Raw genomic sequence first — 26,487 nt, forward strand, 5'->3', positions numbered from 1 at the left:
TGTTCTGTATTATTTTCAATTTCAGATATCACATTTTCAGATATATGTCCCATTCATAGCATAAAGAACCTTTGTGTAGTATCAGAAAACAGAAAGGAAAATTTTAATCCATATTTTTCACAGTACCTCCTAATGTCTCCACTGCACATGGAAAAAAGTGATTATGGTTATGTACAAACAGACTGGCTCCGTCCATAATAATTTTTAAACTATATATATATATATATATATATTTTTTTTTTTTTCATTTTTCTGAAGCTGGAAACAGGGAGAGACAGTCAGACAGACTTCCGCATGCGCCCGACCGGGATCCACCCGGCACGCCCACCAGGGGCGGTGCTCTGCTCCCCAGGGGGCGATGCTCTGCCCATCCTGGGCGTCGCCATATTGCGACCAGAGCCACTCTAGCGCCTGAGGCAGAGGCCACAGAGCCATGCCCAGCGCCCGGGCCATCTTTGCTCCAATGGAGCCTTGGCTGCGGGAGGGGAAGAGAGAGACAGAGAGGAAAGCGCGGCGGAGGGGTGGAGAAGCAAATGGGCGCTTCTCCTATGTGCCCTGGCCGGGAATCAAACCCGGGTCCTCCGCACGCTAGGCCGACGCTCTACCGCTGAGCCAACCGGCCAGGGCTAAACTATATTTTAATAAGTAAATACATGCCTAATTTCTTAAACTTGAAAGCAAGCCCTGAACACTTTTCAGTTACAAAAAGTGACAGTAAGACAGCAGGGTTCTGCTCTGGTGAAGAAGCGTCAACACCTAACAATGTTGCTGGGATGTGGTCGTGGAATGTGAGGCCACTGCCACAGGTGGGAAATCTGTTCAGCGAAGGCTAAAGACACTGTGAAACTCAAGCCTGTACAGCATTTAATGTAAAAAGCACCTAAGAAGACCCCTGGCTTGTGAAAAGACATGTAATTTTACCATTCACCTTGAATAGTTTGTCTGTATATGGATGACTGAATATGTCACAGCTTATAAACTACTACATCCCTCACACAGTTAAACAAGGAAGTTGGCTTTTGCAATTACTTAAAAAAGATCTGTGGCTGCTTAATCCTGACTCATTAGAAGAATCTCCAAGTTGTGCACATTTTGTTTACCCTACATGAGGATGAACATGCATTCCTATACAATGGAAACAGTGTACTGTATTAGATTCAAAAATTAAAACCTGGCAAAGTTGCTCTTAACACCAAAGAAGCAGGATGATGAAGGGCTTACATGCACCGATTCAAGCACCCAGCATTTCATGTTCAGCCCCATCTCTGTCACTTATAACTGTGTGACAAAGCCGATTACTCAACTTCTCTGTGCTTCAGTTTCTCCAACCATAGAATGGGGGAAAAGAGTAATATTACATCAGGAGGATCATGTTATATATACTTTTCATAATCAGGGCAAAAAATGTTGTTGCCCATATCTATCAGCAAGAGTCTTTTTACCTGTATGAAAAGTATGGTCACTGTTGCATGGAGTTAAAAGAATTTTCACTTGAGAGCTCTAAAAAGAATCTTTGCTCTTCCTATCACCTATAGTGTTGGTTCTATAATTTTATGAATCTATGAATTTTTATTAGAGCATAGATTTTTGTGTCAACGTGTGTTTTTCTGGGGAAGGGATGAACGATTTTTATCAAATTCCTTGACTCAAAAGAACCACTGAAAAAACAGTTCCTCCTTTGAGCAGATCTGGAAGAGAGAGAGAGAGAGAGAGAGAGAGGGAGAGAGGGAGGGAGAAAGAGGGAGAGAGAGAGCGCACACACACAGGTCACTGCTCTGCTCTTTGCAAAAGAGCGATCAAGGCAGATGTGAGTTCAAACCCTCATTCCATCGTGTTCTCATACTAGCTACATACCCTCCTAAGGCTCAGTTCCTCCTTTATGAATCAGGAATAACTGTACCTACCTCAGGGGGTTGTTGCAAGGACTTCCTGGTTTAAGCTCATGTAATATTGGCAAGATAATTGTGGATTGCCATGTATGGGGTGAAAATGACTACACCTACCTGAAAGATTTCTTAAGATGAACTGAGATGACACAGGTATCTAGACCAGTAACTGGCACTGTTGGAGCAATCAGTACCCACTGGTTATGATGATGACGATGGTGACATTGGCTTCTACCAGCAGCTAAGATAAGGCATGCAAGAATTCTTTCCTAGAGCCTTTTGAGAAAGTACAGTCCTACTGTACCTTCATTTTGGATTTCTGGCCTCCAGAACTGTGAGAATAAATTTCTGTTCTTCTAAGCCACCCAAGTTTGTGGTACTTTGTTAGGCAGCACTAGGAAACTAATACAAGGATCAGTAAAATTCTCAGAATGTTACATTGCAGAGCTTACAAAGGGATAACCTCCAGGTAGGCGACACTCTCTTCCATCCAGAATCTTACACATTTAAACTAGCTTGAAGTCATGTCATCTTTACTGCCAGCCCAATCAGGATGCAATTTTGAGAGGCAGGCTTCTGATCTGTTTGTAAGTCTCAGTGTTCGTTGTGGCAACCTGCCTATGCTGCAGCTCTCCTGGAATGGTGGTTCTGCTAGGTTCTCAGTGGGCCCCTCCTACAGACTAGAACCCTACTCCTGACCCAGCCTGCAGTTTTAGCAAAAGCAGCCATTGAGATCTCCCTGGTGCCATTGCCTCCTGGATACTCCTCTGGCCAGGGGTTACTGGGCATGTAAAAAAAAAGGAGCTGTCAGAATCCGCCAGTCATGCAGAAGCAAGATGAGAAATCATTGTGGGCTTGAGTTGTTTAAAAAGGCTTCCTGAAAGAGTTGCAACTTGAGCTGTACTTCAGTGATGATGAGGATTTAGATGGATGAACATTATTAGTCAGCAAGATCCTACTAAGGGACCACTAAGTGTTGGGGCTGCCAAGAGGACCCAGACATGGCCCCTAATTCTCCAAGAACTGACATTCTATGTCTAGTATAGAATGGTATAGTGAGGGGCACCAAAGCAGACTCCATGGGAGCTGGAAGAATGACCCCCAGTGCAGTGGAGGGAAGGGTGGTGGTGAGGAGAGAAACTCTGAGCGCGACAAGTAAGCTACATGTGGAATGGGCAGAAATAGCAAGGCACTGTGCATGTTTGCAGGGTTTGGGAGAAATGTTCTAGGAAACGGGAACAGTGTTGACAACAGCCCAGGGAAGAAGTCACACTACATGAGGGGACCAGGAAGAGCCTCTGTAAAAGTCTCTTTCTCTAACCTTACACATGGAGAGCAAGATAAAAGGTCAGGGCCATGTATGCCCACACAGCACAGAAGGCCAGTTCGAAATCTAAGTCTGAGCATATTAGCATTTAAAGACATACATTACAGGGTAGCTGTCCATATTTTGGAAGGAATTGAACTTACAAAGGATTTGGTTTAGGATTATCTTTAAAAATACATTTAGGCCTGACCAGGCAGTGGCGCAGTGGATAGAGCGTCGGACTGGGATGCGGAAGGACCCAGGTTTGAGACCCCGAGGTCACCAGCTTGAGTGCGGGCTTATCTGGGTTGAGCAAAAGCTCACCAGCTTGGACCCAAGGTTGCTGGCTCCAGCAAGGGGTTACTCGGTCTGCTGAAGGCCCACGTCAAGGCACATATGAGAAAGCAATCAATGAACAACTAAGGTGTCGCAATGAAAAACTAATGATTGATACTTCTCATCTCTCTTCGTTCCTGTCTGTCTATCCCTATCTATCCCTCTCTCTGACTCACTCTCTGTCTCTGGTAAAAACAAAAACAAAAACAAAAACAAAAAACCTTTAGTACATAAAAAATACCTTTAGTACATTTCAACTATAATTTGATTCACATTAAATTCAGACAATTTTCAAGGACACTCCTATCCTCCCCCACCCCAAAAAGGCATGAAATACCACATCAGAAAAGGTTATCTAAAAATAGACCTGAATTAAAACAGTAATTTTGACAAAGGCCAAAGTTTACCATGACTTACTTCTTTGATGTGATTATAGGCATATTTGTCTTCATATCTGTAAACAACAAAGAAGTTCTATTAATTTAGACAAATTTTCCTTAAGGGGAAAAAAACCTAGAAAGACTAAGAGAATTTCAAAATTCACAAAATCATACACCAAGAAGGTTGGCTGTCCAACCAGCAATGGCAAATCTGTGCTTTATATGCCATCACTCCCTGCCCCCAAACCCCTGGCAGGCAGAGCTGACCCATCACAGTGCTCTAGCTGGGCTCACATGTGACCTCGGAATCCTTGTGAACTCAACACTCAGCTAAGCAGCTACGGCATGTAAGAGGAATCCTTTCTGTTACCTCTGACTGCTCACGCTCGCAGATTTCAGATGAGAATACCAAGGCTCTAAAGTTATACACTTTAACCCCATTGCCCTGTTATTCAGAAGGCACATTCAGTGAAAGCTGTACCTATAAGAAAGGATTGTTAAAGTAGTTTCATGGAAGTGTTTGGGTGTGGGTTTGGGAGTTCTGGACTCTACTTCTAGCTCTCGGCATCTGGCTGGAAGAAACTTTCCATCTAAAATGTTTATTGGGCCACAATATAGATGGACAATATAGATGGACATAGATGTATTATGCTAAGTGAAACAAGTCAGACAGAGAAAAACAAATATATGATTTCACTTATATGTGGAATCTAAAAAACAAAATAATGAACATAACAGAAACAAACACATAGATAACAGAGAACAAACTGATGGTTGCCAGGTAGGAGGAGTGCTGGGGAGCTAGGTGAAAAAGGTGAAGGGATCAAAAACTATAAAATAACCTGACCAGTGGCACAGTGGATAGAGCATCAGTTTGGGATGCTGAGGACCCAGGTTCGAAACCTGAGGTTGCCGGCTTGAGCACAGGCTTGTACAACTTGAGCGAAGGGTTGTCAGCTTGAGCATGAGATCATAGACATGACCCCATGGTCGCTGGCTTGAAGTCCAAGGTTGCTGGCTTGAGCAAGGGGTCACTTGCTTTGCTGAAGCCCCCCACTCAAGGCACATATGAGAAAGCAATCAATGAACTAAGGTGCTGCAACGAAGAACTGATGCTTCTAATCTCTCTCTTCCTGTCTGTCTGCCTGTCTGTAACCCTCCCCACAAAAACAACAAAACAACAACAAAACTACAAAACAGTCATGAGAATGTGAAGTATAGCATAGGTAATACAGTCAATGATATTGTAATATCTATGTATGGTGCCATATAGTTACTAGACTTATCGGGGAGAATCATTTTGTAAATTATATAAATGTCTAACCACTATGCTGTACACCTGAAATGAATATAATATTGAATGCCAACTGTAATTGAAAAATAAATAGCACACACACACAGAAAGAGAGAGGCTGAAGCCAGCTTTTGAAGAACAGAGACATAGACACTTTGGGCAAATCATCTCTCCTTTCTCAAATTCAGCCTTCTCTCCAGCGGGTGAAAGGCTTAAAATAGGTATGTTCAGCTTTAAAACCCCATGTTTACAGACTCATACCTCATTAGGAATTTCTCAGTTTTCTCAGTGTCATGACCTCCCTCCTCCAGTAATTGAACAACAAATGAAAATTTAGCAAGTTTTACTGACAGCCTTCTATGTGCCAAGCACCTGAGATACAGAAGTAACTTAGCAAATCTCCTTTCCTAAGATACAGTATAGTTAAGGAGGTGGAGCAGAAATGAAGGATTCTTTTTTTTTTTTAAATGTATTTTTTTAGTTTCCTCACTTTTTTTTTTTTTAGATTTTTTTAAATTTATTCATTTTTATTAGAGAGAGAGAGAGGGAGAGATAGAGAGAGAACAGGAAGCATCAACTCCCATATGTGCCTTGACCAGGCGAGCCCAGGGTTTTGAACCGGCGACCTCAGCATTCCAGGTCGACGCTTTATCCACTGCGCCACCACAGGTCAGGCGAAATGAAGGATTCTAACTCAAGGTGATATACGACCAAGTAAAGTATCACAAAGGGACTGGTTCACTTTACCAGGAAGAGTTAGAAAAAAACAACAAAAGAGAAGGAATAATTGAGTGAGGCTCTGACGAATAAACAAGAGCTTACCAGGTGGACTGGGGGACACAGGCAGAGGAGAGCACTGCATGGAGCCTGGGCTGCAGGGCCGCCCCAGGTGGCCGCAGTGCCATGGGGAGTGGCTAGAGGAGATGGTGAAGATGAGGCTGAAGCCAGTTTTTGAAGAACTTCCTAAAGTGCACATTCGAGATGTACTTCTTTAGGACAGCCCACAACCTTAATGTTTCCTTGTCATACATTCATTTCTTTCACATTCCTATCACCATTTGAAACTTATTTACTATACAGATCAGGAAAGACTTGTAATTATTAAGATTATTACACTAGCCTGACCTGTGGTGGCGCAGTGGATAAAGCGTCAACTTGGAAACGCTGAGGATGCCGGTTCAAAACCCTGGGCTTGCCTGGTCAAGGCACATATGGGAGTTGATGCTTTCTGCTCCTCCCCCCTTCTCTCTCTCTCTCTCTCTCTCCCCTCTCTATAATGAATAAATAAAATCTTAAAAAAAAAAGATTACTACACTATTTGAAAACTTTTGATCTTTTAAAAAAAAATTAATAACTGCCAAAGGTGGGTGATAGGTATATAGTCATTATGTTATTTGCTCTACTTTTTTCTTTTCTGTTTTTAAGCATTTTAAAACATGCAAAAGTAGAGAGGATAGTATAATAAATTCCCATGTTCCCATCACTGAGCTTTAACAATAAATGCATGGCCAATCTTGCTTCACCTGTTCTTCTGTTCACTCCCCTGATCCCTGAATTATTTTGGGAGAGATCCCTCATTTCATATAATTTCACCTCAAAATAATTCAGTATGCATTTCCATAAGGACTCTTTTTTTTTAAAAAAATAACCATACTACTACTATTACACTTTTAAAAGTTAATATTAATTCCTTATGGTCATCCAAAATCTACGCATTGTTTCATAATTTTTCTCTTTTTTTAGAAAGCCTGACTCAAAATCCAAATAAGGCCCAAACACTGCAATTGACTGATGTATCTTAAGTTGATTCTAATACACTGCTCACAAGAATTAGGGGATATTTTATAGCTTCATATTCATTTTGAAATATTCCCTAAATTTTGTGAGCAGTATATATATAGGTTTCCCTGCTATGACTTTTTTTCCTGAAATTCATTTGTTGCAGAAATGGTTGTCTGTCCTGTAGAACTTCCCCCATCTGGCTTCAGATGACTACATCCCAGTTGTGCTGTTAATACAGTGTTATTCAAGGTGGTCACAGGCCCATTGGTTCAAGAAGAGATGAAGTGACTGTCTCACTCAGCACGCTGCTTTATTCAGCTCACCTTGTTCTTACAGCCAGATTTTCATGAAGAAGGAAGCTGCAGGTAAATAGTTAAAATGGAATGGAATCTATTTCCATTCTGGTGCAAAGGTCTTATCTTGCTGCATGATACTTTGAGCGCATGAGCTTAACACATTCTTCTGTTCCCTGCATCTCCTGTGAATTGGTGGAATTAGAGGCTTGATCAGATTCAGGCTCAATTTTGGGAGAAGCCTACTTTGGAGGTAGTGCCACATGTTTCATTAGAAGACACAAAATATCTTCTTGGCTCCTCTTATGCCATCAGCACCATTCCTGATCAATGCCTAGATCTAATAACTCATTAGAGGTTGCAAAATTCTGATATTCTAAATCCTCTTACTTTTCCTTTATTAGTGGGTTTCTTCTAGAAAGAGAAACACCTCACTATTTGGTTACCTCAAGAAACAGTTCATATATTACAGTTTTCAAAATGATGAATCCTCCACAGGGGAACAATAAATTTCTTCTGGCAACTACCAGTCTGAACTAAAGGATTCAAGCATATTGGGGGCATTATTATAAAAGAATGAACTTTAAAATAAATTGTACTATTAATCTTTTTTTTTTTTTTTTTATTTTATTTTATTTTATTTATTAATTTTTTAGAGAGAGAGGAGAGAGAGAGAGAGAAGGGGAGGGAGGAGCAGGAAGCATCAACTCCCATATGTGCCTTGACCGGGCAAGCCCAAGGTTTCGAACCAGCAACCTCAGTGTTCCAGGTCGACGCTTTATCCCACTGCGCCACCACAGGTCAGGCTGTACTATTAATCTTATCCATGCTCAAATGTTTCCATGGCCAGTGGAAGCCTCTTTTAAAACAAGTCTAGTAGTTTTTGATAGCTTCCTTGCTTCCCGGTATAATATGTTTCATGTAAAATATGCTGGCTGCTCTCAACCATACCATCATCATAATAGTAATAATTATTATTATTTTTTGTATTTTTCTGAAGAAGTGAGAAGCGGTGGGGGTGGGGACAGACAGACTGACTCTCACATGTGCCTGACTGGGATCCACCTGGCATGCCCACCAAGGGGTGATCCTTGGCGCCTCTGGGGCGTTGCTCTCCTGCAACCGGAGCCATTCTTGCACCTGAGGCAGAGGCCGTGGAGCCATCCTCAGCGCCCGGGCCAACTTTGCTCCAATGGAGCCTTGGCTGCAGGAGGGGAAGAGAGAGACAGAGAGGAAGGAGAGGGGGAGGAGTGGAGAAGCAGATGGGTGCTTCTCCTGTGTGCCCTGGCCGGGAATTGAACCCAGTACTTCCACATGCCGGGCTGACATTCTACTGCTGAGCCAATCTGCCAGGGCTTATCATCATAATTATTCAGTTGCTTAATTATACAACATACATATAACAGTTTCAATACAACAGTAACAACACTTCGGCACATAAAATAACTGGTGAAAACAATGTAAGGATTATTTTGTAGCTCTTTTTTTAGAGTATATGGCAGGTTGACTGCCTCAATTCTTCAGGTCTTCCATCTGCCAAATCCTTGGCTCTGGATCAGTGAAATATTAGCAAACATAATATAAGCAGAGGCCTGAAAAGCACTGGCACACTGGCACTTGCTCTTGATCTTCCACCATAACCATGAGAACACACCAAGGTTAGTCTGCTGGAAGAGGACACACATGGTGCACCCCATCCTCATCCCCGTTAAAGTCATCCTAGACCAGCGGTTCTCAACCTGTGGGTCACGACCCCAGCGGGGATGGAATGACCAAAACACAGGGGTCGCCTAAAGCCATCGGAAAATATTTTCCGATGGCTTTAGGCGACCCCTGTGTTTTGGTCGTTCGTATTTTCCGATGGCTCTAGGCGACCCCTGTGTTTTGGTCGTTCAACCCCTGCTGGGGTCATGACCCACAGGTTGAGAACCACTGTCCTAGACCAACTGACAGCCAACCAATACATGACCAGACAACAATTAGTCCAGCTAGATCTATTACTGAACTAGACCCATTTGGGCACCAGGTGATGGATGGGTATATCCAGCCAGATCAGCAGACTTACCCAGTAAACCTGTACACTTGAAAATAATTTGGTTGCTATTTAAAGGTCACTAAAATTTGGGGTGGCTTGTTAAATAACACTGTGGCAAGAGATAACTGACACAAAGTCTATCCCATTAGAATTGAACAGGCAAATTATCATGTTTGTTTGTTTGGTTTTTTTTTGTATTTTTTCCAAAGCTGGAAATGGGGAGGCAGTCAGACAGACTCCCGCATGCACCCGACCGGGATGCACCCGGCATACCCACCAGGGGGCGTCGCTCTGCCGCAATCAGAGCCATTCTAGCGCCTGAGGCAGAGGCCACAGAGCCATCCTCAGTGCCCAGGCAAACTTTGCTCCAGTGGAGCCTTGGCTGTGGGAGGGGAAGAGAGAGACAGAGAAAGGAGAGGGGGAGGGATGGAGAAGCAGATGGGCGCTTCTCCTGTGTGCCCTGGCCGGGAATCGAACCCGGGACTCCTGCACGCCAGGCCGACGCTCTACCACTGAGCCAACCGGCCAGGGCCGTTTGTTTTTGTTTGTTGTTGGGTTTTTTTTACAGAGACAGAGAGAGTGTCAGATACAGAGACAGATAGGGACAGACAGACAGGAATGAGAGAGATAAGCATCAATCATCAGTTTTTCGTTGTGACACTTTAGTTGTTCATTGATTGCTTTCTCATATGTGCCTTGACCGTGGGGCTACAGCAGACCAAGTAATCCCCTGCTCAAGCCAGCAACCTTGGGTCCAAGCTGGTGAGCTTTTTGCTCAAACCAGATGAGCCTGCGCTCAAGCTGGTGACCACGGGTCTTGAACCTGGGTCCTCTGCATCCCAGTCCGATGCTCTATCCACTACATGTTTTGAAGTCATTCAAAATAGTTGCTCTGTACCTCAGAACTTGATATACAGGTTTGTTTTTGTTTTTAATAATTACCTTTTAAAATTTAACTTTGTTTTGTAACCATGCAATAATTTACAAAGTTCCAAAGTCAAATCTATAAAGTTTTACCTCTCTCCACCCAGTTCCATCCTTCCTCCATGGCATTAAAAAATTAGTTTAGCTTTCCTTATATTTCAAAAATATTTTTGCCTGACCTGGTGGTGGCGCAGTGAATAGAGCGTCGGACTGGGATGCAGAGGACCCAGGTTCGAGACCCCGAGGTCGCCAGCTTGAGCACGGGCTCATCTGGTTTGGGCAAGGCTCACCAGCTTGGACCCAAGGTCGCTGGCTCGAGCAAGGGGTTACTCGGTCTACTGAAGGCCCACAGTCAAGGCACATATGAGAAGCAATCAATGAACAACTAAAGTGATGCAACTACGAGTTGATGTTCTTATCTCTCTCCTCCCTCTCTCCCTCTTGTCTTTCTCTTTCTCTCAAATCAATTAAAAAGAAAAGAAAAAACCCCCAGAAAATAACAAGTGTTGGTGAGGATGCAGAAGAACTGGAACCCTTGTGCACTGCTGGTGGGAATGTAAGATGGTACAGAGATTGTGAAAAACAGTTTGGTAGTTCCTCATCAAGTTAAAATAAAGTTATCATAGCCTGACCAGGCAGTGGCACAGTGGATAGAGCGTCGGACTGGGATGCGGAGGACCCAGGTTCGAGACCCTGAGGTTGCCAGCTTGAGTGCGGGCTCATCTGGTTTGAGCAAAGCTCACCAGCTTGGACCCAAGGTCGCTGGCTTAGCAAGGGGTTACTTGGTCTGCTGAAGGCCTGCGGTCAAGGCACATATGAGAAAGCAATCAATGAACAACTAAGGTGTTGCAACGAAAAACTGATGATTGATGCTTCTCATCTCTCTCCGTTCCTGTCTGTTTGTCCCTATCTATCCCTCTCTCTGACTTTCCCTCTATCTCTGTAAAAAAAAAAAAAAAAAAAATTATCATACAATCCACCAACTCTACTCTTTGGTATATATACCTAAGAAAAATGTCTACATATGTCCATCACACAAAAACTTGTACATCAGTGTTCACAGCAACACTATTCCTAACAGCCCCAAAGTAGAAGCAACCCAATGTCCATCTTTAGATGATGTACAAACCAAACATGGAATATCTACACAATGGAATTTTATTGGGGATGAAGTTCTGACATGGATGAACCTTGAAAACACAATGGATGGTTCCACTTGTATGAAATATCGAGAATGGACAAATTCATAGACACAGTAAACATATTAAGGTTATCAGGCATTAGAAAGGAGGAGGATAGGGGCAGGTGGATGAGTAACTATACCTTTAATTTTGCTAGACATTCCTAAATGCCCCTCTATAACAGCTGTACTACTTGTACTCCTGCCAGTGATGCATGAGAGTGTTTCTCAGAGCCTCATCAATCATCAAACTTTTGGAGTTTTGCCAATCTGACTGCTGAAATGATATCTCAGTCCAGTTTTAATTTGTATTTTTTCTTACAATATTTAAAAAAAATCCTTCCTAATTATGTTTTAACCTGCAGCTATTGGTTATGTAATTACCATGAGACTTCCCTAGAGAAATACACTATGACAAACTATTTATAAGTTCAAGAGGACCAGCAAGTGAAACTGCACACATTACTATGTTTTAACAAATACAGTAATGCCATAGTTATTGCTGTAAATTCTAATTCTAGAAATAGAACCCATATTGCACACAGGCGAGCAGGTATCTAATTACCAGTACCTTCCAGGCACTGTATCTTCTAGGCCAGGGGTCCCTAAACTATGGCCCGTGGGCTGCATGCAGCCTTCTGATGCCATTTATCTGGCCCCCGCCGCACTTTCGGAAGGGGTACCTCTTTCATTGGGGGTCAGTGAGAGGAGCACAAGATGCACTCCTGGAGTACTGTATGTAGCAGCGCAGCAAAGTGCTGCGTTGTTCATGTACAATACTACTTCCGGTGACACGGGACGGACGCCTCACGGCTCCTCCGGAAGCGTGTCATATCACTTTATACGGATGGAACCAGACATTGACCATCTCATTAGCCAAAAGCAGGCCCATTGTTCCCATTGAAATACTGGTCAGTTTGTTGATTTAAATTTTTTTTTTTTTTTTTTTTTTACAGAGAGAGAGTCAGAGAGAGGGATAGATAGGGACAGACAGCAGACAGGAATGAAGAGAAATGAGAAGCATCAATCATCAGTTTTTTGTTGCAACACCTTAGTTGTTCATTGATTGCTTTCCCATACGTGCCCCGACCACGGGCCATCAGCAGACGGAGTAACCCCTTGCTCGAGCCAGCGACCCTGGGTCCAAGCTGGTGAGCCTCTGCTCAAACCAGATGAGCCTGCACTCAAGCTGGCAACCTCGGAGTCTCGAACCTGGGTCCTCTGTATCCCAGTCCAATCCACTGCACCACCGCCTGGTCAGGCTGTTGATTTAAATTTACTTGTTTGTTTTTTATTTTAAATATTGTATTTGTTCCTGTTTTGTTCTTTTACTTTAAAATAAAATATGTGCAGTGTGCATAGGGATTTGTTCATAGTTTTTTTTATAGTCCGGCCCTCCAATGGTCTGAGGGACAGTGAGCTGGCCCCCTGTGTAAAAAGTTTGGGGACCCCTGTTCTAGGCATTCTTCTTTATTTTTAACCACAGAAGAGCCTGAATAATACTTTTTATACTTTCAGAATTTAGATAAAACATATTTTCATCAATTTTAAGAACCCTTTCACCTTTATTAGAATTATCCTAATTAGTGTTTTTAGCAATAAAATTGTCAGTGTGCATCTTACTTCTCCACTGGAATTTTACTGTATCACCTGAGGTGGAAGATCGAAAATAAGAGAAAATAATGATCTGCCAAAGAACTGAATGATGGACAAGTTTACCTTTCCATTTAGCGACCAGCTTAGGCTCTGAAATTGTGAAGTTTGGACGGCTTCTAGACAGAATTCCTTTTCCAAAATAACCCTTTTAGGAAGAGAGAAAACAAAGTTAGTTCACCTTCAGTTTTTTTAGCTGAGGGAGAATCACTACTTGAGTTAACAAGAGATTTATTCCACTTTTCATAGCTTTACATCTTTCCTCTGATCATCTAATGATTAGTAATGAAGACCTCAGCATTTTATCCCTCTGGTTGAAAATGCTAGTAAGTTTCAGTACACTTTGTCTCATAACTAATGATTTCAGTCTAGCTCTGATAAACTGAAGGCAATGGGGCAGGCAGAGGCAGGGACTCTTCCTCATAAGCAGTCAGGAGCAGTGTGTCTAAACAACAGTCTACCGCTGAGGCTTCTTGTTCACCAGGTCCAAAAGCTTCCTGGATTTTCTGATGCACAAAATTGAAGTAGCTACCTCCTTCCTGCTGATTCCAAAATCAACATAGACTCCCCCCCCCATTTCTTAATTTAAACCCATAGAAAACTGAGAGAATAAATTGAACACCTTTTATCTTCATCTATATTTAACAGTCAGAATAATGTGCATAGCACTTCACAAAGTCTCTTGATTTTTTTGTTTGTTTGTTTTTTATCATGTGAAAGGCAGGGAGGCAGAGAGACAGACTCCCACACATGCCCTGACCAGGATCCACCTGGCAAGCCCCATCTGGGGCTGATGTTCTGCCCATCTGGGGCCTCTGCTCCATTGCTTGAACTCCAAGCTATTCTAGCGCCTGATGTGAGGCCATGGAGCCATCCTTAGCACCTAGGGCCAACTTGCTCATTTAAGCTATGGTTGCAGGAGGGGAAGAGAGAGAGACAGAGAGAGGGCGGGAGGGAGAAAGGGGGGGGGTGGAGAAGCAGATGGTTGCTTCTCCTGTGTGCCCTGACTGGGAACTGAACCTGGGACTTCTACAGGCTGGGCTGACAGTCTACCGCTGAGGCTTCTTTTTTAATGTTATATATGGTGAATGTGAAGAGACTGACATTGGCCTCGATGCCCATCTCTCCAGGGCCAATGCCACTCACTGTATTCCACTTTGGGAAGGTGGTTACCACCAATGTATTTTATACAAACATCTAGAGAGGGCATATTTATAGAGACAGGAAGTGGACTGATAAGTGCCTCAGGCTGGGAGTAGAAGTGTGGAGTGCAATGGGCAGGAGGGAACATTCTGTGCTAATGGGCAGCTCTAAAACGGGTTGTGGCACTGGTTGCACAACTCTATACATTTACTACAATCACTGAATTGTATACTTAAAATGGGTGAATTTTATGGCTGTAAATTATACCTCAATAAGCTGTTTTAAAAGTGCCCCTAGTGATGAATTGGCTATGGGTGGGGGTGGGGAGTGAGGTTGGGACTGGGAAGCAAGCTACAAATCTCAATCCAAACCTATTATCAATGGAAAACAGCAAAAACTAAAATCTGTCCTCATCTAAGAAGAGGTCCCCTGGTAAGAGAAAAAGCAAATGAGGAGCCAGAGTATATGTCACTCTATTGCTACCTCTGGGGATAGAATGAGAGTAAGTTGGGAATTTTTACTTTTTACCCATTAATTTAATTTCTGTAAATTACTTGTGTGTATATATACATATATATATACATGCGCATATATATATATATATATTTTTTTTTAACCCAATGAACATGCATTGCTTTTATAACTGGAAGATGAGAGAGGTCAATGTTACTGGCCCTACTCCCTACTTCATTGCTGAAATGTGGGTCCAGGGTGGGGGAGTTATCCTCATGATATACAGCTTCAAGTCACCTGAGTCAAACTGAGATCAAATAGCAAGGAAAGAATATGGGTCACTTATGGTTTATTTGGGGAGTGAGAGGGGAGAAGGAACACTAGTTGGTTGGCTCCAGGCTGTCAGGAAGTAGCTGTGCCAGGGCCACCTGTACTTACTTTGCCATATAGCTGCTCAATATCTTCAGCGTTTTTGACAATTACATGGTTGTTTATCATTTCAGCGTGGAATACTTTGAAGTCTTTCTTAGGACCACAGTTCTGACCAAAAGGGATTGGAAATGGAGACTCATAATTCTCATATACTCTTCTTTTCCTCTTTGGAACATGGAAAACCGCTTCTGCCATTTTTCAAGTGTAACTGTTCTTTGAAGAGTGTAACAAAGAGAAAGAAACAGATAGTCAATCAAGAACTACACTGATCAAAAATGCGAGTATATTTACACCTAGGTTCAGAAAACTTTGTGGTCTGTGGGAAAATATAATATTTATAAAGCAGTGAACTATACGACAGAGTCATGAGAATATTTTATAAGAACAGTGCAAATTTCATTCACCTAGATTATCTTAACTAATTCTCACAACAATGCCCAAGAAGTCAGTGGCATTATTTCTAACTACAGCTGACAAGACTGGGGCCTAGTGACATGCCCCAAAAGTCACAATGCTACACAAAGTCTCCTGACAGCAAGCACAACAAGATTTTTGCCTGTTAGAATTAGTCCCATTCTTTCATTCAGCCAATAGACTATTACTGTGTAGCTACCAGGAGCTCCTAATACCAGAGGTGCTGGGGTTAATAAGATAATAACCAAGAGACCCTGTTCGCAAAGAATTAAATCTAGTGAGTACTTCATTCCCTCCCCCCCCAAAAAAAGACCTTAAAATACATTTCAAACATTATGTCAATCATCTCCCAAATGTTTAAGGTAAACTGATAAATAACAATGACAGCAGCAGTTCCCATTTAAGGGTCTATTATGTATTTCCAAATGCAAGTGGCTATGAGTAGGAAATCTAAAGCCAGAGTGCCAGGATAGGAATCGTTTCACTACCTCCTAGCTGTGTGATTGTGGGCAAAACTGTGCTTTGGTTTCCTCATCTGCAAAATGAAAATAAACTCTATAGGCCCTGGCCAGTTGCCTCATTGGTAGAGTATTGGCCTGGCGTGTGGACGTCCTGGGTTAGAGTCCTGGCCAGTGCACATAGGTGAAGTTCCCATCTGCTTCTCCACCCTTCCCCCTCTCCTTTCTTTCTCTCTCCCCTCCCCTCCTGCAGCCAAGGCTCCACTGGAGCAAAGTTGGCCCAGGCACTGAGAATGGCTCCATGGCCTCTGCCTCAGGCACTAGAATGGCTCCAGCTGCAAATGAGCAACACCCCAGATGGGCAGAGCACCGCCCCCTAGTGGGCTTGTTGGGTGGATCCTGGTTGGGTGTATGCAGGAGTTTGTCTCTCTGCCTCCCCGCTTCTCACTTCAGAAAAATACAAAAAATAAAAATAAACTCTATAGTTATAAACTATATAGTGAAGACCCATAAAGTGCTTGGAAGAGTACCTGGTTCCTACTGAGTGCTATGTATGTATTTACTGTAATTATTATTATGAGGTGAACACTACCAACATCATTATAAGGTGAGGAAACAGGTTCAGGTTTGAGAGATTATGTAAAAGGCCTAAGAGAGTAGAACCATCCGAGGTCTGTTGAAAGCCAAAGCCCATGCTCTTCCCTTTAGATTCTGCTGCAAGCACAGGTAGCATCCATCCGTTTTTGTCTGAAGGCTCACTATTTCTCAAAATCAGAAGGTAAAGGGTTATGGAGAACTGTGAAACTAACTTACTGTGCACCCAGCACTAGGAGGGAATAAAGGAAGCTGAAGTCAGCACCTCTCCCTTCCATGCCTACACTCAGCCCAAGGAGACAAAACAAGAACCTAATGCACAACAGGCTGCAATTCAATAATGGCTAAAGGAAGGAAGTAAAGTTGAGTGTATTGTGCGATAAAGACATAGAGCCATGGTAGATGCATTTAATTTAGGAAATCTCAACCATACGCAAGGGGAAAAAAATGTAAACAGAGCAAGACTTTGGGCTAGCCACTCCAAGCAACGAGGAGACCACGCCCTAGAATGAAACGGGAGACTTGAATGTATTGCTCCCTTAGTCCCCAGTCTGGACTTGATTTAAGCCGAGAGCGAATCTGGTGCTTGAGGGTACAGTGGAGTCATACCACACACATTTAAACTATGTGGCTCCACATCCTAACGAAGAAGTAGGACTGACTGTTTAGATGCCTCCAACATACAATACCAGCATCCCACTGGGCAATGGATGTAACCAAGCCTGACACAGGCAGTGAAGGTGGCCAAAGCTGAGGAAGGAAGGTGAGTGGTTTTAACAGTTCATAACCATTCAGAAAGAAATTAAAAGCTTTGTCCATTGTGTGATGTCTTTATTCACCCTCTCAAAAAAGTTGAGGAATTAAATGAGGATAAAGAAAAACACAAGAAGAGTTAGAAAAACTGATAAATCAGTTACAAAGATAAAAATAAGAATCAGCAAGTTTGAATTTTCATAGACTTGCTGAAGTATTCCAAGTGGTAAAATGCTAGAATAATTTCTAAGTAAGAGAGAGAGTCAAAGATGGTGACAGAGTAGGTGGACATTCCAACTGCCACCTCCCCGGACCAAAGTGGATTACAATCTTATTTAAGAACAATCATCTTGAAAAACCAACTTTGGACTAAAGGAAGAAGCGTCTATAACCAAGGATCACAGAAGCAGCCACACCGAGACTGCTAGGAAGGGCGGAGATGCAGGACACACGGAAAGGGCTGCCCTGCTCCCAGGAGTGAGCGGTGGCTGAGGGTCCAGAGGGACTCTTACTGTGGGAGGGTCGCCCTGAAAGGTGTGGGTGCTCAGCCCCAGGCCCGGAGCCCCAGCCTAGAGCCCTAGAGCCTAGAAGAGGCGTCCACATGGCACTTGGCAGTGAAAAGAGCAGGGTTTCTGTCTGCAAGAAAGAGACTGAATTCTCAGAGACACAGACTCCTTCTTAAAGGGCCCACGCAGAAAATCTCCTTCACAGCCACTTACCTGGGGCTCAGGTGGAGGGGGAGCTGAGAGGACTGGAGTTGCGTGAGGAAAGTGGAAAGTTGGAGGCCCAAGGAGAGACACTGTGGGGGGACAGCCACCAGAACCCCTGTGATGAGTCATTCTCCAATACTGCAGTCACCATCTTTCTTGGGTGGAGCATCTCCTTAGTGCAGCATCAGCCTGGGGAAAAGCAACTGCTCCGCACTTGGAAGTCTCTCCTGGCCCAGAATGGCGACCGGTCATTCTGAGAGGCCAGGAAGCAGGGGGCGCATTAGCGGCTCAGTTTTCTGGTATTGAGACCACAGCGTTCCCCCCACACACTCCCGACTCTAGAGAGTCAGTAGGTGAGTGGTTTTAACAGTTCATAACCATTCAGAAAGAAATTAAAAGCTTTGTCCATTGTGTGATGTCTTTATTCACCCTCTCAAAAAAGTTGAGGAATTAAATGAGGATAAAGAAAAACACAAGAAGAGTTAGAAAAACTGATAAATTTTTACAAAGATAAAAATAAGAATCAGCAAGAATCTGGAGAGCAGGCAGACCACCCCTCTGGGTCTCAGAGGCTATACCCACCAGACTCCTGGGGCCACACCCTACTGAGGTCTGTGAATAAAGTCTGGACAGACTGACACCTGGGGCTGAAGGGCATAGCTGCACCCACCACCCTTCCTAATCCCTGAATTGCTGCAGGAGCTAGACTCTAGGAGAGGTTTTTTCAGTGGCTGAGCCTAACAAGCAGCCAGCAGACAGAAGCTACAGAAGGCAGGACTCAGGGAAACTTGGCCTTGTAAGCAGACCTTGCCCCAGGCCCAGTGTGGGTAAAAGCCAGCCTGGGAGTGCAGCTTGGTATTTCCATGTACACCAGGGCCCAGCAGAGGCAGCCACAAATTCTGGACTGCTTGTAGCTCCAAGAAGGTTGCTGAGGGGAAGTCATGGGCAGTGTCTCCCAATGATCTGTGCTTGGCTCTTGCTTTGGAGGCCCAGGGCTGGCACATCCAGGGGCCAGCTGCAGAAAGCATTGGTTCAGGACCTAACAACCCTTGCTAGCGGGGTATTCTAGCGAAAGGCTCCTTACACCTGACCCAGCTGAGGCGAGTTCCACTCTCTGTGGTCAGCACCGGCACAGAGGCTCATGTGCATCGGGTAGGGTGAAGCTTCACAGTCAGCTTGCCTGGGAGCTGGATATCCTGCCCTGCGGGGCTAGATTCCACAGGGGGAAGGGAAAAGCTTAAAGCATGGACACTTAATGTGTGGGTCTCTGTGAGTCTATTACTGGATCTGGTTGAGGGGCTTAGCCACCTTTGGGAGGGGCACCATCAGCCACAGGAGAGGACACTCTCTGTCTTCCTCCCTGAGACCAGGGTCTCACCAGCTGAAAGAATTTCTGTAGAGGGGACTGTTGGCCACACTTGGTCTGAACCTGCTGCTTACCTTGCTGGGGAGAAATAAAATTTGAGTATCCAGCAGTGGCTGAGGGATTAAGCTCTGGAATAGGGGCCATATTCCCTGTACTAAGCTCCTGACCAAGAGACCCCTGATGTAGGGAGTCCCACTAACATTGTATTCACAACCTTAGATGCCATAACCCACCAAGCGTGCAACCTGTAGAGGGGTTGGTTGAGTGAGGCCAATCTGAGCCCACATTAGTCTTACTACAGAAGACTCTGTGGGAAGACCAGGCAGCTGCAAGAGGAGGAGGAGCAGCTGAAAAGTAGACAAATCTTAGCAGGGGTCTCCAAACTTTTTACACAGGGGGCCAGTTCACTGTCCCTCAGACCATTGGAGGGCTGCCAAATACAGTGGTCCTCTCACTGACCACCAATGAAAGAGGTGCCCCTTCCAGAAGTGCAGTGGGGGCTGGATAAATGGCCTCAGGCGGCCCGCGGGCCATAGTTTGGGGACGCCTGTATAGAGTTTGGGGTTTTTACAGAGCTGCTGTCATTTCTAGGCAGGAGGAAGCTGATTCTTATACAAAGGTTGGCCCCTCCCACAGTATGCAGGCACAAACAGTGAAAAGTGCAGTAGCTGCAGACAGAGAGCCCACAGCCGATTACAAACAACAACTGATGCCAACCCAAGAAGGTCTAGAACCAACACAACTGGTAGTGAGTGGCACACAGCACCAATCCTAGACTCAGCTACCTACACAAGCAGCATACCCAAAGGTGGAGTCTAGCAGGCATTAGACACTGTGGAGAATAAATATACCCAACAGGACAGACATTGCACAGTGTGTAATACACATGATCAAGGTTGACCCTTAAAGCCAGCCAGCCTGAAAAGATAACTGTACTCATGAAAGGACCAATTGCATTTAATACTCACATACAATAAAAGAGAAAATAGTACCCTCAAGAAGCATTCCTTAAATAAGGAAAACAGGTGGCCTTGGAGGTCAGTACCACCGAGCCCATCTTCTTCATAAAGACACCACAAAAATTTCAAAGTCAGACAGCACTACCTAAGGCACAGACAAAATGGGCCAACAGAGAAATGTGACCCAAATAAATCAATAAGAGAAATTCCCAGAAAAAGAACTGAATGAGATGTAAGTAACCAAACTACCAGGTGCAGAGTTTAAAATAACTATTTTTAGGATGCTCAAGGATCTCAGAGCAACAATGGATGGACATAATGAGCATCTACATAAAGAGATAGCAAACATCCAAAAGGACATTGAAATCATAAAAAAGAACCAGTCAGAAATGACAAATACAGTATCAGAAATGAAGACTGCACTAGAAGGAATCAATAGCAGGCTGAAGCAGAGGATCGAATCAGTGATTTAGAGGATAAGACAAACGAAAGCAGGGAAGCAGAGCAGCAAAAAGAAAAGAGGCTCAAAAAGACTGAGGAAACTCTAAGAGAGCTCTGTGAAAACATGAAGAGAAACAACATCCGCATCATAGGGGTTCCTGAAGGAGAATGAACAAGGGATAGAGAACCTGTTTGAAGACATTATAGCTGAAAACTTCCCTAAATTGATGAAGAAAAAAGTCACACAAGTTCAAGAAGCACATAGAATCCCATTAAAGAGGAACCCAAGGAGGCCTACACTAAGACACATCATAATTAAAGTGCCAAAGTTAAAAGACAAAGAAAGAATACTAAAAGCTGCAAGGGAAAAGCAGTTAATTATCGAGAGAGGAACCCCCAAAAGGATGACATCTGACTTCTCAACAGAAACTCTTGAGGACAGAAGAGATTGACAAGAAATATTCAAAGTGATGCAAAACAAGAAACTACAACCAAGACTTCTTTATCCAGCAAGGCTATCGTTTAAAATTGAAGGAGAAATAAAAAGCTTCACAGACAAAACAAACAAACAAACAAACAAAAAAACCCCAAAACCTCAAGGAATTCATTATAATCAAACCAGTATTGCAAGAAATGTTAAGGGGCCTCCTATAAAAAGAGCAAAGGGGAAAAAAAAATCCTGAAAAAGAGGATTGTAGATTTAAAGAATAAAATGGCAATAAATAAATACATGTCAATAATAACCTTAACAGTATTAAAATGTATTAATGTATTAATGGATTAAATGTTCCAATCAAAAGACATAGGGTAGCTGCATGGATAAGAAAACAGGACCTGTACATATGTTGGCTACAAGAGACTCACCTCAGAACAAAAGATACACACAGACTGAAAGTGAAGGGATGGAAAAAAGTATTTCATGCAATTGGAAATGAAAAAAAAAAAAAAAAAAAGCTGGAGCAGCAATATTTATATCTGACAAAATAGACTTTAAAACAAAGGTTATATATAGTATGGGATAAAGAACGTCACTACATAATGATAAAGGGAGCAATCCAACAAGAGGATATAACCATTATAAATACTTATGTGCCTAATATAGGAGCACCTAAATATATAAAGGAGATTTTTTTAAAAATTTTATTTATTTATTTATTTTTTACAGAGACAGAGTGTGAGTCAGAGAGAGGGATAGACAGGGACAGACAGACAGGAATGGAGAGAGATGAGAAGCATCAATCATTAGTTTTTCATTGCGCGTTGCAACACCTTAGTTGTTCATTGATTGCTTTCTTATATGTGCCTTGACCACGGGCCTTCAGCAGACCGAGTAACCCCTTGCTGAAGCCAGCGACCTTTGGTTCAAGCTGGTGGGCTTTTGCTCAAACCAGATGAGCCCGCGCTCAAGCTGGTGACCTCGGGGTCTTGAACCTGGGTCCTCTGCATCCCAGTCCGACGCTCTATCCACTGTGCCACCACCTGGTCAGGCTATAAAGGAGATTTTGATGGACATAAAGGGCGAGATCAACAGCAATACTATAATAGTAGAGGATTTTAATACCCCACTATCATCAATAGATAGATCCTCCAGACAGAAAATTAACAAAGAAACAGTTGCCTTAAATGACACACTAGATCAACTGAATTTAATAGGTATCTTCAGAACCTTTCACCCCAAAGCAGCAGAATATACATTCTTTTCAAGTGCTCATGGTACATTCTTTAGGATAGACTGGATGTTAGGACCCAAGACAAGTCTCAATAAATTTAAGAAGACTGAAATCATATCAAGCATCTTCTCTGATCACAATGGCATGAAACTAGAGATCATCTACAATAGAAAAACTGAAAAACATTCAAACATTTGGAGGCTAAACAGCATGTTATTAAATAACAAATGGGTTAACAATGAGATCAAGGAAGAAATAAAAAATTTCCTTGAAACAAATGAAAATGAACATACAACAACTCAAAGTTTATGGACACGGCAAAAGCAGTCCTGAGAGGGAAGTTCACAGCATTACAATATACCTTAAGAAGCAAGAAAAAGCTCAAATAAACAACTTAACCCTGCATCTAAAAGAACTAGAAAAAGAACAACAAATAAATCTCAGAGGAAGTAGAAGGAAGGAAATAATAAAGATCAGAGCAGAAATAAATGACATAGAGGCTAAAAAAACAATACAAAAGATGAATAAAACCAACTGCTGGTTCTTTGAAAAGGTAAACACGATTGACAAACCTTTAACCAGACTCATCAAGAAAAAAAAGGACTCAAATAAAATTAGAAATTTAAAAGGAGAAGTTAACAACTGATACCACAGAAATACAAAGGATTGTAAGAAAATATTATGAAGATCTATATGCCAAAAAATTGGACAACCTAGGTGAAATGGATAAATTCCTAGAAACATACAATCTTCCAAGACTCAATCTGGAAGAATCAGAAAACCTAAACAGACCAATTACAACAAATAAAATTGAAACAATTATAAAAAAAACTCCCAACAGCCTGGCCAGGCGGTGGTGCAGTGGATGGAGCATCGGACTGGGATGCGGGGGACACAGGTTCGAGACCCCGAGGTCGCCGGCTTGACTGCAGGCTCATCTGGTTTGAGCAAAAGCTCACCAGCTTGGATCTGGGGTCGCTGGCTCGAGCAGGGGGTTATTTGGTCTGCTGTGGCTCCACGATCAAGGCACATGTGAGAAGGCAATCAGTGAACAACTAGGGTGCTGCAACAAAAAACTAATGATTGATGCTTCTCATCTCTCTTGGTTCCTGTCTGTCCCTGTCTATCCCTCTCTCTGACTCTCTGTCTCTGTAAAAAAAACAAAAACAAAAAAACAAAACAAAAAAAACACCTCCCAACAAATAAAAGCCCTGGACCAAATGGCTTCACAGGCAAATTTTACCAAATATTCAAAGAAGAACTAACACCTATCCTTCTCTAGCTATTTCAAAAAATTCAAGAGGAAGGAAGATTTCCAAGCTCCTTTTATGAGGCAAGCATTATCCTCATTCCAAAACCAGGTAAACACACTACAAAGAAAGAAAACTAAAGACCAATATCCCTGATGAACATAGAAGCTAAAATTTTCAACAAAAAATTAGCAAACTGGATCCAGCAATACATTAAAAAAGTCATATATCATGATCAAGTGGGATTTATTCTAGGGAGGCAAGGCTGGTACAATATTCGCAAATCAATCAATGTGATTCATCACATAAACAAAAGGAAGGATAAAAATCATATGATCATATCAATAGATAAAAAAAAAACCATTTGATAAAATCCAGCACCCATTTATGATCAAAGCTCTCAGCAAAGTGTGAATACAGGGAACATATCTCAACATAATAAAAGCCATCTATGACAAACTGACAGCCAAGATCATACTCAATGGACAAAAATTAAAAGCAATCTCCTTGAGATCAGGAACAAGGCAGGGGTGCCCCCTTTCACCACTCTTATTCAACATAGTTCTGGAAGTCCTAGGCACAGCAATCAGACAAGAAGAAGAAGAAGAAATAAAAGGCATCCAAATTGGAAAAGAAGAAGTAAAACTATCATTATTTGTTGATGACATGATACTGTACATAGGACCCCCTAAAGTCTCAGTCAAAAAATTACTAGACCTGATAAATTTGGCAAGGTAACAGGATATAAAATTAATATTCAGAAATCAGTGGCATTTTTATACACCAACAATAAACTGTCTGAAATAGAAATTAAGGGGAAAAAATCCCTTTCACTATTGCAACAACAAAAAAATAAAGTAACTAGGAGTAAATTTAACCAAGAAGGTAAAAGACTTGTACTCAGAAAATGATAAGACATTGAAAAAATAAATCAAGGAAGATACAAACAAGTGGAAGCATATACCGTGTTCATGGATAGGCAAAATAAACATTATTAAAATGTCTATATTACCCAAAGCAATCTATAGATTCAATGCAATTCCTATTAAAATACCAATGACATACTTCCAAGATATAGAACAAAAATATTCCAAAAATTTATATGGAACCAAAAAAGAACACAAATAGTTTTAGCAATCTTGAAAATGAAGAATAAAGTATGTGATATCACACTTCCTGATAACAAAGTTATATTACAAGGCCATAGTAATCAAAATAGCTTGGTACTGGCATAAGAACAGGCATACAGATCAATAGAACAGAACAGAGAACCCAGAAATAAACCCACACCTTGATGGTCAATTGATCTTTGACAAAAGGAGGTAAGAGCATACAGTGGAGTAAAGACAGTATCTTTAACAAATGGTGTTGGGAAAACTGGACAGGTACATGCAAAAAATTAAACTAGACCACCAACTTACACCATTCACAAAAATAAACTCAAAATGGATAAAAGACTTAACTGTAAGTCGTGAGACTAGAAACATCTTAGAAGAAAACATAGGCAGTAAACTCTCCAACATCTCTTGCAGCAATATATTTGCTGATTTATCTCTACAGGCAAGTGAAATAAAGGACAAAATAAACAAATGGGACTATATCAAACTAAAAAGCTTTTGCACAGCAAAAGACACCATAAACAAAATTAAAAGACAACCCACACAACGGAAGAACTTATTCGTCAATACATCTGATAAGGGTTTAATAACGAAATTTATTAAGAACTGCTAAAACCCAACACCAGGAAGGTAAACAATCCAATCAATAAATGGGCACAGGCCCTGGCCAGTTGGCTCAGCGGTAGAGCGTTGGCCTGGCGTGCGGGGGACCCGGGTTTGATTCCCGGCCAGGGCACATAGGAGAAGCGTCCATTTGCTTCTCTACCCCCTCCTCCTTCCTCTCTGTCTCTCTCTTCCCCTCCCGCAGCCAAGGCTCCATTGGAGCAAAGATGGCCTGGGCGCTGGGGATGGCTCCTTGGCCTCTGCCCCAGGCGCTAGAGTGGCTCTGGTCTCGTCAGAGCGACCCCCCCCCCCGGAGGGGCAGCATCGCCCCCTGGTGGGCAGAGCGTCGCCCCGGTGGGCATGCCGGGTGGATCCCGGTCGGGCGCATGCGGGAGTCTGTCTGACTGTCTCTCCCCGTTTCCAGCTTCAGAAAAATACAAAAATAAATAAATAAATAAATGGGCACAAGAACTGAATAGACACTTCTCCAAAGAGGACATACAGATGGCCAATAAGCATATGAAAAAATGTTCAATGTCATTAATCATCAGAGAAATGCAAATTAAAACCACAATGAGATACCACCTCACACCTGTCAGAATGGTGCTCATTAACAAATCAACACACAATAAGTGCTAGTGAGGGTACGGAGAAAAGGGAACCCTCCTGCACTGCTGGTGGGAATGCAGACTGGTGCAGCCACAGTGGAGAACTGTATGGAGTTTCCTCAAAAAATTAAAAATGGAACTGCCTTTTGACCCAGCCATCCCACTTTTAGGAATATATCCTAAGAACACCAAATCACTGAATCAAAAGAAGAAATGCACCCCCATGTTTAATTGCAGCACTGTTTACAATAGCCAATATAGTATCTGGAAACAGCCCAAGTGGCCAGCAGAGGATGAGTGGATTAAAAAGCTGTGTGTGTGTGTGTATGTGTGTGTGTACACACACATACACACACACATACACACAATGGAATACTATGTGGCCGTGAAAACAAAGGAAATCTTACCTTTTGTGATGGCATGGATGGACCTGGAGATTATTATGC

The 26,487-nt window shown here is 42.6% G+C and overlaps 1 protein-coding gene across 6 annotated transcripts in view; it reads right to left on the reverse strand.

Annotated features, from left to right (window-relative positions):
- The window catches only part of TSEN2 (tRNA splicing endonuclease subunit 2), a 66,141-nt gene that overhangs the window by 34,281 nt on the left and 5,373 nt on the right, over positions 1 to 26,487 (reverse strand). For 3 of the 6 annotated variants that reach the window (XR_010727277.1, XR_010727278.1, XM_066244536.1), the window contains exons 2-5: positions 18,036 to 18,215; positions 15,104 to 15,305; positions 13,136 to 13,217; positions 3,946 to 3,982 (exon numbers count right to left, since the gene is read on the reverse strand). Coding sequence is in view for 4 of the 6 variants with exons in the window: in XM_066244536.1 (XP_066100633.1) it covers positions 3,946 to 3,982; positions 13,136 to 13,217; positions 15,104 to 15,292 (308 nt within the window). In the remaining 2 variants the exon portion in view is untranslated. Of the gene's footprint in view, positions 1 to 3,945; positions 3,983 to 13,135; positions 13,218 to 15,103; positions 15,311 to 18,035; positions 18,216 to 26,487 lie in introns of all 6 variants that reach the window. The other 3 variants (XM_066244537.1, XM_066244538.1, XM_066244539.1) reach the window with 3 other exon arrangements.

This window comes from Saccopteryx bilineata, chromosome 10, assembly GCF_036850765.1.
Source record: "Saccopteryx bilineata isolate mSacBil1 chromosome 10, mSacBil1_pri_phased_curated, whole genome shotgun sequence".
NCBI classification, from domain to species: domain Eukaryota; kingdom Metazoa; phylum Chordata; class Mammalia; order Chiroptera; family Emballonuridae; genus Saccopteryx; species Saccopteryx bilineata.